This window comes from Martes martes (assembly GCF_963455335.1).
Source record: "Martes martes genome assembly, chromosome: 1".
Taxonomy (NCBI): domain Eukaryota; kingdom Metazoa; phylum Chordata; class Mammalia; order Carnivora; family Mustelidae; genus Martes; species Martes martes.
The window spans coordinates 1,556,222-1,569,539 of record NC_137888.1 but is presented as its reverse complement, the minus strand read 5'-3'; the positions used below and the strand labels follow the sequence as shown (position 1 = coordinate 1,569,539).

The 13,318-nt window shown below is 61.2% G+C and overlaps 1 protein-coding gene across 2 annotated transcripts; it reads right to left on the bottom strand.

Annotated features, from left to right (window-relative positions):
- Positions 1–388: 388 nt before the first annotated feature.
- Positions 389–12,507, bottom strand: SUMO3 (small ubiquitin like modifier 3). Of its 2 annotated transcripts, none has more exons than XM_080802933.1 (4): positions 12,387–12,507; positions 7,438–7,566; positions 3,383–3,454; positions 389–1,673 (listed from the first exon to the last, which is right to left on the bottom strand). In XM_080802933.1, exons 1-4 carry the CDS (start codon positions 12,405–12,407, stop codon positions 1,596–1,598), a joined length of 300 nt encoding a protein of 99 aa, XP_080659059.1. In that variant the 5' UTR covers positions 12,408–12,507; the 3' UTR covers positions 389–1,595. The 2 variants fall into 2 exon arrangements, with proteins under 2 accessions (XP_080659059.1, XP_080659058.1); XM_080802932.1 differs by lacking the exon at positions 12,387–12,507 and adding an exon at positions 9,544–9,888 and having other exon boundaries at positions 400–1,673.
- Positions 12,508–13,318: the final 811 nt, after the last annotated feature.

The following is a 13,318-nucleotide window of genomic DNA, read 5'->3' as shown; positions in this document are numbered from 1 at the left end:
CGTGCATATTTTAGGGTAGAAGCACACAAAATGTATGCCAACAGTAGCTTCTCAGATGGGTAGGCCATGCACTGCACATTGGATGAGTCTTATCTTCAAACACCAACAACCTTGAAAAGCCCAAACTTCCGTCCCCATCCATCCAGGTGATGCTCTGGAGAGGAAAGGTGTCACGATGCCAGTTCTCAGCCACAGGCTGGGAGAGCTCGTGAAAAAGGACGGGGACAGCCAGGACTGGCATGTGTGACCTGCCAGGGTGCAGAGGGTGGCCGTCAGGTGAACACTCCCTTTTCACAAGCTAGCCTGAAAATGCCAGTGGCCTCCCTAAATGGTCCATGCGGATGGGGCACTGTGACAGTAGGGCCCAAGGCCAAACGCAGTACTTATTACAAGCCTGGAGACAGAATACCAAACTATATTTACTGTTTACAGTAGCAAAGGACAACAAATAATGTACAAATCAGTGAACGAACAGAACAGAGCCAGCAGACAACCCCCCCCCCACGCCCAAAGAGCAGGACACAAAGGAAATGCAAACACCTTCAGCGAGATTTCAGGCAAGCAAGAGATGACAGTCATGGTCACACTTGGTGACTACAACAAGGCAGCAGTGGGTCCATACACAAAGACAGGAGGAAAACTATCTGTTTAATTGGTGCAGATCCCAAAACCTCACAGAACCGAGATCACGTACTAAAGCGTAAGTCCCACACCTATTTGGAAAGCAGCATAGCCCCCATCTGTCGGGGTGACACAGAGTCACCTTCCCGTGGGCTTCGTGGATAACACTCGGAAGCAGGTCTTTCACATGAAAACAAGTGCGTACCCAGCAATACTGAATCCTGCTTTTTTTAGAGAGACCATAATTACTCAAGAGGACAGAAACGTGAGGCCAGGGCCCTATGACCAAGGGAGACCCGTGGGGGTGGCTTTCTTCTCTAGGAAGGGGAAAGGCCTGTCTCTGCAGCCCCAGGCACCAGGCAGTGGGTGCCCAGGCCCAGGGCCATGTTGCCAAAGGACCTGCTTATTTTCCTTTTCACCTTTTAAAAAGCATTTCAGTATCTTCCCTTCAGCTTCACCGTATCCTGAAACGCAATCCTTCTCAGCATTTAAAAAACCTATGCCTACACGAAATGGGGAAAGTTTGTCTCCCTTCCCCAAGCTGCCCCCAAACTTGTCCAACAGAAGCGCCCCCACCGCGGTGCTGTGAGCTCTCCAAAAAGCAGTGGGGTGCGGAGGCCGACCCCTGCGGGCAGGTCCCCACCTAGACTACAAGTGGACGTTCAGACCACAAGTTGGGGGGCAAAATTGGAGGGGGGAAAGGACAAAAATGAAAGCAAAAACCCCAAAACCCTCAGAACACATTTCACCCCAACAAAGACAAGTGCGACCGGCCCGATTCCAGCCGTGGGCTCCCCCCTGCAGACAGTTCTGAGTTGCCCTCGCCGAATGTCAAAAGAGAGGGAAGTCGTTTTGGTGACCATCCTTGGGTTTCCGCAGACTCCTTTGTGATGGGCACGGTCTCTCGTTCACTATTCAACGGCAGACGCAAGGACGATGACACGGTGGGGACAGTCCCTGTAGAGGGGGCGCCCTTAGACACAGCCGCTCTCGGGCGAGCCTCCCGTCTGCTGCTGGAACACATCGATGGTGTCTTCGTCCTCCATCTCCAGCTGCCGGGGGTGCAGCGAGAGGGGAGAGTGGTTAGTTTCCCCACCATCCCAGGAATGCCGGGCCCTCGCGAGCAAATACACAGGCTCACCGTGCGGTCTTCCTCCCCTCGGAGGACACCGTCCAGCCTGGCCACACCTGTGCGCGTCACACGGGGACAGATGCCTGGCTGCAGACTTCCCGTGAGCCCTACTCATCCCCCAGGGGTCCCCCCACAGAACTCACAAAAGATATTCAAACCTAAGGACTTAGAAAAACTAAGCCTCTGGGGGCACGGGCCTGGCTCAGTCAGTAGGGAATGGGATATGTGATCTCGGGGCTGTAAGTTCAAGCCCCACATTGTGTGTACAGATTACTTAAAAATAATGAAGTTTCAGGGGTGCCTGGGAGGCTCAGTGGGTTAAGTGTCTGCCTTCAGCTCAAGTCATGATCCCAGGGTCCTGAAATCGAGTCCCACATCAGGCTCTCTGCTCAGTGGGGCGCCTCTTTCCCCCCCTCTCTCTGCCTGCCTCTCTGCCTACTTGTGATCTCTCTCTGTCAAATAAAATAAATAAAATAATTTTAAAAAATAATGAAGTCTTCAGAAAGAAAAGTCTCATTAAAAAATAAACAAGCGTCTCAAGTTTTGACTGCCCGTGACCCCCAATCCCATCCCACTTAGGAGCATCTAACGAGCGGTGCGGGTCATGCCCAGGGACCCCAAACAAAGCCACATCCCACAAGGAGGGTCTGCTAGAGCAAGAGAGCACTGCTGGAGCAGACGTGTCCTGCCGCCGGCTCTTCTCTCCTGGCACGGGCTGCTCACACGTGTACCCCGATCTCCCCCATTCAGAGTCTGCGGAGGCTGGAAGCACCGATGCTCCCCCGGGACGCTCTCCCAAGAGCAGAGGTGCGGGGCTGGGACAGCAGGGCCCCTCCCCGGCTCAGGCCCCAGCGGCAGCCAGAATGACGGGCAGGCAGGACAGCCAGGGTGCTCCCCCAGGCCCCCAGCCCACAGGAGCCCCCCGCGGCCCAGCACCCCAGGTGAGTGGTGCGAGAGCTCCTGGAGTGGCACACGAGGCCCCTCGCTCGGCGGTCCTGTCACGTGGCCCCATCCGCCTGATTCTCACAACCCAGGACCGAAAACAGGTATCCTCTCGCTTCACAGAGAAGATGGAGACTCCGAGACTGTCAGGGGCTCGCGATCACAGGGTCACCCAGCTGGCGGCAGCAGCAGCAGCACCCCAACCTCAGCGCCCTCTCTCCAGGCCCAAAGCCCTCCCGCTGCAGTGTGCTGCGCGGTAACGGGAGGGGGGCGCGGTGGGCCCCGGGGAGCGAGCCGGCGCGATGGGGGACGCCGTCCGCGCCGGTCTCCCCGCCCCAGCCCACACCCCGGGGCGCAGCACTGGAAGGGCACGAGAATCGGGCGGCCACAGAGCTGCCAGTCGGCGCCCCGGACGAGGCGCGGGCGCTGGGAGAGGGGGCAGGGGCGCGGGCGCCGGGACCCCGTCCTCCGCCCCATCCGCCAGCACGGGGACGACGTCCAACTTGTCTCCTCTGAAAAGCGAACTCCAAATTTAAAACTTAAATAACCTACTGATTAAAATCATTAAGAAACGTCACGTATCGTGCGTGAGGCCGCCCAGCAGCTCTCAGACAAGAGCACCCCCGTGGCCCGGCGGACACGGGAGCCCCCACCCCCCAGCCCCGCGCTCGCCGCCGGCTTTCCTACCTGCGCGGGGGTGTCTGTCTCGTTGATCGGCTGCCCGTCGAACCTGAACCTGATCTGCCTCATTGACAAGCCCTGAAAAGAAACACCAGTTACCGTTCGTGTTTCCAGGGGACACGTTAATTCCAGAAAAGAAAACATTTATCTCAAAACATCAGAATTCAGAACATACAGCCTTACAAGCCGCGTGATTATAAAACAGGCCGGTGGGCCTACCGCGTGTTGCGGGATGCACGGCACGGAGACTTCCAGAAGCCCCGGGCTCTCACACCTTCCAGCCCCCGGGGTCGCGCCCTGCCCAGCCCCCACTTCCCCCTAGAAGTGACCAGAAGTTCCCACTGCTGGCGCCACCACCTTTAAGAAGATCCCAAAGAGAAAGGGTCAGGTGGCAGTGAGGCCCGGGTCACAGGGCTGGGTCACAGGGCTGCGTGTGGGCAGGAAGCAGGCCAGACAGCGGGGCCCAGCCGGGGAGGAGCCCGAGCAGACTGCTGCCCCCGAGGCCAGGGCAAGTGCAGCCCGGGGAGACAAAGATCCCTCCTAAGAAGCTACTCTGACTCCTCCCCAACGGAACAGGCGGGACTGAAAGCTGCCTCTCTGCTCCTTCCTGAAAAGATCCGACCCAAAACCCAAGGCATGAAGCACAGGGACGCAGAGAAGAGGAGAGGAGAGGGACCAGCAGACGCAGCGGCCGTAGATACTAGACCCCAAGGTCAGGTGTGGGTGGGGCAACAGGACCCGGAGCCCCCAGAGGCCCAGGGCTGCTCACAGCTGACGCTCCAGCAGTGCAAGAAAGGTCCCTCCAGACCCCCAACTTGAGGGCCCCCCTGCCCCAAGCGGCCAGGCACTGCCATTCCCTGGGCAAAAGATCTACTTTCCGGAGAGATGGGCTCTGAGCCCTGGGCTCAGGACACCAGGGACAAGTGACAGCAGCCAGCGTGGAGGGCAGCCACTGGCCGAGCCCCAGCTGCCCATCCAGCTGCACGCCCAGGACGCAGACAGGAGGCTGGGAGGTCAGCTTCCGGGAAATTTAATAACTCACAGGTTATGACACCTGCAAGACACCCCCCCCGCCCCCTCCCCAATGCTGGCAGGCCACCCCGCCGTGGCTTGTGGGCTCTGTGCGTGCGGCTTTTCATCAGCTTTTGGGCCTCACTCGTAGATATGAGCAGCTAACCACGGACTTGGAGACGGAAAGCCTCAGAGGTGCGGGCCATCCGACCAACGAGGAAGGAAGGGGTCCGCAGGCACGGGCAGGGAGGGCCCGGAGGACACAGACTGGAAATCCTAGAGACAGTCACTGCTGGGAAAAAGCAACCCTCAGAGAACAAGGAAGAACGAAGCGCGTTTGGAAATTAGAAATCACGGCAGAGGCCGGCCAGCCCAAGTAAGATGGGAGCACGAAGTTAGAAGAACCTCCCAGGAAGAAAACCAACGGCATCAAGCACCAAGCCCGAAGCCAGGTGGGCAGAAACGCTCCTGAGTGACCGGTCCAGAACAGGGAACAGGGGACACAGGGCACAGGACGGGAGAGGGCACCGTCCTCGAAGAACCAACGTCAGCCACGTTTCCTGAACTAAAAACAAGTTTCTACATGGAGGGGCACCCGGCCGGCTCCACAGTGAAGCCCGCGACTCCTGATCTCAGGGTGATGAGTTCAAGCCCCACGACTAGTGTACTGATTACTCTAAAAAGAAAAGGAAAAGAAAGAAAGAAAAAGAAAAAACGCATCGGGTCGCCTGGGTGGCTCAGTGGGTTAACCCTCTGCCTTCAGCTCAGGTCACGATCCCTGGGTCCTGGGATCGAGCCCCGCATCGGGCTCTCTGCTCAGCGGGGAGCCTGCTTCCCCCCACCCTCTCTCTGCCTGCCTCTCTGCGTGCTTGTGATCTCTGTCTGTCAAAGAAGAAAGAAAGAGAAAAAACGCACCAGGAAAGTGAATGGTACAATCAAGCCCTTCAAAGCCATGACAGTGACGTTTCAGGACACAGAATTAGGTGCAACTGCCCCTCAGAACAATGTATTACTTAAAATATAACCCCCAGGAAATTCTACTAGTTCCCAAGCACATTTAGATACAGTCTTAAGAAAGGCAGATACTGCAACAGGCCTCCGGGGCAGGGGACGATACACGGCCTTGAGGCTGAGCAGCTGCGGGGGTGTGCAGCCGCTCGGGGCCGAACGTCGCCGGCTTCGTTTTCCGTTATCTCCCCCCGCCCAGAGCACCTGTGGCTACGTGGATAAGTCCTCTGAACGTGCTTGCTCAACTATAAACTTTACGCTGCTCGTCCAGACATACTCCGCCCTCCTCCTTGCTTATCTACAAGGCATATGACTAACGTCTGACCTTCACCGGCTCTTCTGGGGGCCCTTGTCTCCATCTAATAAAAGTGAGGCTGTGCAGCTGCTCGGGGCAGCCGCCTCCTCGACGGGTGTCCGCCGCTCCCAGTCTCTTGCCGCTGACTTGCTTGTGCCTCATTCTTCTCCCGTTCGCCGACGGGAAGCGGCAATTAGGTCTTAAAATCTCTCAGAAAAGAGCAAAGTTACATCAAAGGACAGAGAATCGGAATGTCACTGCACTTGCGACGCCAACACTGGGAGAAGACCACGTGGCAAGAACGGGCAGCCAATGGTGACGCGCCGAGGTTTATGAAAAGTCGGTCACCTTCAGACACACACTGTCTCAAAGACGCTGCGTTTTGTAAACGTCCCACAGCGAGATGCGGGAAGACATGCTCTGCCCAAACGGAGGAAGATTAATCAGAGGGTGGGGGCCGAAACCGTCTCAGAAGGGTTCTGAGGGGGCTCTGCGAGGACGGCCGGCCACCGGGGCAGCGGAGCAGGAAGGGAGGGACAGGAGGCGGCTGGGACCGCAGGGACGGGCCCCCCGGGCAGCAGTGGACGATACAGGTGATGAGTCCACCACGATCGCCCAGAAAACCACGCGCAGGGACGGCCTCGGAGACCAGATCTGGAAGGTGGGGAGGGACACGAGGAAGGCACGCTGCGCGCCTCCAGCGTTCTGTCTAACAACAGGTTCCAAGGCCACCACCGGCAGAGCCAAGCATGGGAACAGGCCAGCAGGATTTCCAAAGCGTTTGGACACAGGCTGCCTCCCGCTAAGAGGACCAGGGCGTCGTGGAGAGGAGGCCAGGCAGGACCTGGTCCAGGAGCCCGCACCCCACACCGCAGAGTGACGTGGACAGAAGCCCCCGTGGGGAGGGACGTGGAGGGTCTCAGGTCCCTGTGTGTGAATGAGAACCGAGGACTGCGAGGTTCAAAAGCGCGACGTGTGTGGGCCAGTGACGGCAACACCAACAGTAGAAGGCCAGGCCGTCACTGCGGGAGGGTGGAGACCCGGCCCACGGCTGCCAGCACCGCTAAGCCAAGCGAGGAATCACGGGTTCTCCGCAAACCCGACCGTGAGTGAGCAGGGCCGTGTCTCCATGCACACGCTCCAGCTGTTGCAAGAAGTAACAATGGAAGCACACGTGTCCATGAAGCAGGCAGTGGGACCCGGCTGTGGACAGGGCTGACCCGCCACCTGATGAGACACCAACAGGAGCAGAAGGACACAGCCAGCGAGGGGTGAGCGTGCATGTGCACAGACACACGCACCCACATGCACTCATGCACACGCACACAAATGCACATGCACACATGGATGCATGCTCGTGCACTCACGCACACGTGCACACACTTGTGCACACATGCTTCCAGGAACGCACTCGTGCACCCACATGCACTCATGTACACGCACACAGTCGCACATGCACACTCGTACACATATACGCCATGCTCATGCACTCACGCACGTGTGCACACACATTTGTGCATGTGGACACGAGCTTCCAGGAATACCCTCGTGCACACGAGCTTCCGGGAATACCCTCGTGCACACACATGCACTCGTGCACACACTTGTGCACACAAGTGCACACACATTCATGCACACATGCACACGTGCATCTAGGAAGCGAAGCCCGGAGCAGTGGACACCGCCTGCTGTCGCGGAGCCACGGCTCAGCATGGGAGCCCCAGGGCCACGGCGCGGGAGGACGCACCTGCCTCTCGCAGTACGCCTTCATCAGCTTGCTCAATGGGGTGTGTCTCTTGATTTTGAACTGGACCACGGAGCCGTCCTGCCCGGCCACCTTGAGGTTGATGTGGTCGTTCTCGGTCTTCACGCCCTCCTGCAAGCACACACGAGACCTTGTCTCAGCACCGGCCCCTGCACGGCCACCGTGCTCATGGGCCGTGGGCGGGACCTGCTGGGTGGGAGGCTTTAGGAGCAACCCATCCCTCTCTGGCAGCCCCGAGCCCCTCGCCCAACTGCTTCGCCTCTACACAGGACACTCCCAACGTCTACACAAGTCGACAGAATTCACAGGTTATGACCTCAAAGAACAGAATCTGCTTAATGACGCTGGCAAAAACCCACAACCCATCTTCGCTGTAGGAGGACTCTTCCAACATCCCAGCGTGCGCACACTTCCACGGACCGCAACGACAAACGAGACAAACACCGCCCACGACATGAGCTTGAGGGCAGCGGCTGTGTTGGGGGGGCAGGGCCACCCCACCGGCCGCACCCCTCTCCGGCATCCTGCGGGCACAGGGCCATCTCACTACTCCGGCACTATCTGGGAAGACAAGAGTCCTTGTTCATTTTGAACAAAATGAGAAAGGTGGCCCGGGGCCCTTTGAAAATCAAGTCTGATGTGAACCGTGTTTGCACGTCCTCCCGCCCTCACACACGCCCACCTTGCTCCCGCGCGTCCTGTAGGACGGGGACCCATCTGTCCCGCCCCCACGGCTGCCTCCCCTTCCCTCCTGCAGGGCCCTACGCCTGGGCTCCCAGGGGTGCGTAGGGCTAGGGGAGCAGCAGCCCCCGAGGCAGGACTCCAGCAGCGCCACAGAAGGCGGACCGGCTGGGGCGCGCCGTGGCCTGGGCCGGGGCAGGCATGCGGCACCCCGATACCCTCCCTCTCCAGAACGCAGACTCCGCCGTGGGCCACCGGGCCCCACACGTGGGGTGCTCACTGACCCGCGGCCAGGGCGGAGCTGGGCACACATCCCCCAGAGATGAAGGATGCATTTGTCGGGCTTTTTCTTTTTTTCAAATAAAGGTTTTATTTCAGCATAATTGTACATTTACAGAAAGGGAACAGCCAGACCAGAGCTGGAACTGCGCGCGCCCCTCGCCAGGCTTCCCTCGCGTGAACGCCCCCGCCGCCACTCTCCCTCTGTGCCCCTGGGAGCCCAGAGCTCGCGGCCGCACTAGCAACGGAATGCACGCTTCTCTGACGTCTCCCCAGGTTTCCCGCCAGTGGCCTTTCTCTCTTCCAGGATCCAACCCAGGCCACCACACTTACATCCATTTACAGAGAGGACTTTTTTTTTTTTCAACTTTTTTGTGTTAAAATACACATAACAGAGGTGCCTGCATGGTGCAGGTGGTGAAGCGTCTGCCTTCGGCTCAGGTCACGATCCCGGGGTCCAGGGATCGAGCCCTGCATCGGGCTCCCTGCTCAGCGGAGAGCCTGCTTCTCCCTCTCCCTCTGCCCGCCGCTCCCCCTGATGTGTTCTCTCTCCCTCTGTCAAATAAATTTAAAAATATATATATACACGTAACATAAAATCTACCATCTAACCGCTTCTGGCTGGTAGCACATGCAGACCTGACATCCTCCAACCTTCACCACACCCACCTCTAGAACCCTGTTCTCGCGGCAGAACTGGGACTCTGTGCCCATTGAACCCTAACTCCCCTCTGCCCAGCGCCCCCACTCTCTGGCTCTGTGATTCCATCCCCTCTGAGCCTCTCATGAGAGTGGCTCACACAGCGTTTGTCCTTTCGGGACTGGCTTATTTCACTTGGCATGATGTCCTCGAGGTTCAAACCTGGTGCAGCAGGGGCCCCCGTGTTGACGTCCCTCCGCCACAGGGGTGGGCCCCATTTCCCATGTCCGTTCCTCTGTATTCATCCGTCCACGGACCCGGGGTTACTTCCATGTCGTAGCTGTTACGAATAATGCTGCCATGAGCTTGGGGGGACAAGTATTTCTTGCAGACCCCGCTTTCCATTCTTTGGGGCAAATACCCAGGAGGATCATGGCTCCATATGGTGATTCTATATTTTTAATTCTTGTAGGAACACCCGTACTCACTCTGCTGTGACTGCACCACTGGACGTGCCCGCCGTGCGCAGGCTCACCGGGAGGCTGTTTCTGACCTCGGAGAGCAGCCACCCCCATCGCTGGAGTTCTGGCTCGCATTTCTCTATTCGTGACACTGAGCGTAGCCGACGGGCTCGGTGGCCATTTCTGTACCTTCGTCTGGAGAGATGTCTGCTGGAGAGCTTTGTCCGTTTCTGAATAAAGTTCTGTTTTGCTTTCGAGTTTGAGGAGTGCCCTCCGTATTCTGGATATTAGTCCGTGATCAGACCCTCGATTTGCAAACATCTCCCCCTCTGCGGGCGGCTGCTGATTCCGGGGACGGTGTCTCTCGAGGCACAAAATGTCTCACTCTCAAGGAGTCGGGCTGCTGTTTTCCCTTGTGGCTGGTCCTCCGGTTTCCCATCCAGGAAATCACTGTGAAGTCCGCTGTCCTACGTTCTCTCCTAAGAGTTTCCTTGCCTCGGGTCTTACGTTTCGGTCCCCGATCCATCTGAATTGCTTTTTGTATACGGTGTGAGGTAAGGGTCCAACTCCGTTCTTTCACATGTGCATGGAGGATGCATTTGCTTTTTTAACGAAAAGATATGAAAGTGTCAAGACAGACATGGGGACTAGAACACAGAGGAAACAGACACACAGGGCAGCGGCTGCAGGCCAGTGCAGGGAGGCAGCAGAATCAGGGAGGACACTTCGGGCTGGTGCGGGCAGGGAACATCACAAGCCGCTCTCCCTAAGGGGAGGACACCAAGAACAAATGGCCTGTCCCAGACCCCTGGTGAATTCCTAGTAAACCAGCAGTAAAAGAAAAAAAGGAACAATGACCACAAATCAGCAGGGTCACTCCTGCGTCAGCTATCCAAAGGAGGCAGGCACTGTTTTCCCAGCTGACCCCCAAGGTTTTCTTCCCAGCACCACGATGGCCCGCAAGTGCACCCCCAGCCTCTCTCCAAGCCTGGGAGGCACAGGCTTTCCTCGGTTCAGAAGTAGCGCAAACGAGGTTATCCTGACCCGGCACAGGGAAGCTGGCCACGATCTCAGCGAAGTCTGAGCACACCAAGTCAGGAGGGCTGGAGCTGTCCCACAGTACTGGAACTTCAGTGAGAGGAAGCCACGGAGAAAACCCTAAAGGCATTTCTATTCGCCCCGGCAAGCAATCGACCCAAGATGGGAAATTAGAGTAAAAGGCCGGGCTGGCAAAAAGCAGACAGCTTCACCTGCCTCTGCCAGGAGGCGGTGGCTCTGGAGTGCGGCCTTCTCTGAAATCCCAGCCGGCAGGGGGCCAGACCTGCACAAGGCCTGGACGGGGGCAGGGCCCTGGGCTCGAGGGTCCGCAGCACCCCAGCCCTGCCTGCTGTGTGCACGGAGGCCCAGAGGGGCAGGGACCCCAGGATCAGAAGCAGCCTCCGCGGAAGCGCCCACCTCAACGGATGTTCCGCTTGGGCAAAAACGATGGAGCCCAACAGCGCCCACCAACAGCCTCAAACGCTTGTTTTTGACAAGAGCAGTTACCGTAACTCACACCTCGCTAAGAACCGCCAAAGCACCTAAGTGAGGACCCAGACCAGGGAGCCAGAAAGGATGGAGAAGCACAAACCCGGAGGACATGATGGGGAGGGGCGCGCGGGAGGGGCGCACACTGGAGGACGCCATGGGGGGGCCGCTGACCTGGACACCAGGAGGGCAGCGATGGGCAGGTGATGGGGGGAGGGGGCGCGCACTGGAGAACCGGATGGGTAAGGGGGGCGCACACTGGAGGACGCCATGGGGGGGGCCGCTGACCTGGACACCAGGAGGGCAGCGATGGGCAGGTGATGGGGGGAGGGGGCGCGCACTGGAGAACGGGATGGGTAAGGGGGGCGCACACTGGAGGACGCCATGGGGGGAGGGATGGGGAGGGGCGCACCGGAGGACACTGACGCGGAGGCGACGCGGAGGGACGAGCGCGCACGGAAGACGTCCCGGGGCGGTGGCGCACACCCGGAGGACCGCGGTGGGACGCGATGACCGGGGGGCGCGGCGCCCACCGGGAGACGCGGCGGGGAGCCGCGCGGACACCGGGGGCGCAGCAGGCCCGGCTGGCGGCGGGCTCCCGCGGGGACCCGGCGTGCACCCTCTCGGCGCCCTGCGAGGGCAGAGCGGGGCGCGCGCGGACGCCGCCGGGGGATACGCGGCCCGCGGGGGCGGGGGGGCAGCAGCGGGAAGGTCCCCGCGAGGAGGTCTGGGAGAGGCGCGGCCCGGGGAGAACCGGACGGGGCGGGCCAGGGCGAGGCCGGGGACAGGTCCCAGAACAGGGCCGGGTGGGGGTAGAGGGTCGGTGACTCCGGAGGTGGCCAGGGGGTCCCGGAGACGGCGGGTTCCGGCAGGAAGCGCCCCGAGGGGGAGGGTCCCGGCAGGGGCTGCCCCGCCCGCGCCCTCCAAGGGCCGCGTCCCCTCAGCGCGGCGTCCTACGTCCGCCCCAGCGGGGCTCCCGGGAGCGGCGGGGCGGGGCCCGGCCGGGGGGCGGGACCCGGGCCGTCGGGCGGAGCCTCGGTGGGGCGAGGCGCGCTGCGGGGGCGGAGCCTGGATGGGGCGGGGCCGGGGCGGAGCCGGGGCGGGGCGGGGCGCGCCGCGGGGCGGAGCCGGGCCGGAGGGGGAGGGGAAGCGGCGTGCGGGGGGAGGGGCGGGAGGCCCAGGGCGCGGGGAAGCACCGCAGACGCCGCCTGGCCCCGGCACCCCGAGGTCGCGGAGGGCGCCCGGGGCGGGCCGAGCCGGGTCGGACCGGGGTGGGGGGGCGGCAGCGACGGCGCGGGCGCGGGCCGACCCCGGGGCCCCGGCCCGCACCCGCCGGCCCTTACCTTGGGCTTCTCCTCGGACATGGCTGCGCGCGGCGGCGGGAGGCGGCGGCGGGGAAGCAGGCAGCGCCGGAGCGGGCGAGTCACGCTCTCCGCCCGCCGCTCTCCCGCCGCAACTGCTCGCGGGGCCGCGCTTTGCCCCCCAAATCCCTGCGCGCCGGTTGGCTGCCGTGAGGTCACGTGGCGGCGCGCGTGCACGAGGCGCGCGCCCCGAGGTGTCGGGCGCGCGCTCGGCTGGGCCGAGGTGCCTGGTGGTTGGAAATGCGTCACGGGCGGGCCGGCGCCATCCGGTGGGCCCGACAGCGGGGGCGCTCAGGGCAGCGAGGGGCCCGGGGGCGCACACGGAAGGGGGGTGTGCTCAGGGCACCAAGCGACCCCGGGGGCGCTCAGGGCACCGAAGGGGCCGGGGGCGGGGGGAGGGGGGCTAAATATACAAGGGGGTGCTCAGGGCACGGAGGGCCCCGGGGGCAGGGTGGGGAGGCCAAATCCTGTGCCAGGGGGCGCTCAGGACACCAAAGGGCCCCGGGGGGCGGGGGGAGGCCACATATTCACGGGGTGCACAGGGCACCGAGGGGCCCTGGGGTGCACACGGGAAGGGGGGCGGTAAGGACACCAAAGGACCCCACGGCAGTGGGGGGCTGCCCCGGACACCAAAGGGGTGGGGGTGGGGGGAAACAGGGTCAGAGGCACTCAGGGCATCAAGGCCTGGGGCTGTGAGTAGGACCAGGGGCTGCTCAGGGACCCAGAGGCACACAGGGAAGGGGAAGTGGGGGACGGTGGGGGCCATTCAGGACACGGAGGGGCCCCGGGGCACATAAGGAAGAGGGGTGCTGGGGACATCCAGGGGGTTGCTCATAGGTGGGGGGCAGGGACAAAGATGGGCATGTTACCTTAGGGACTGAGAAGGGCCTGTCCACCTTCTCGATGCCCTAGTC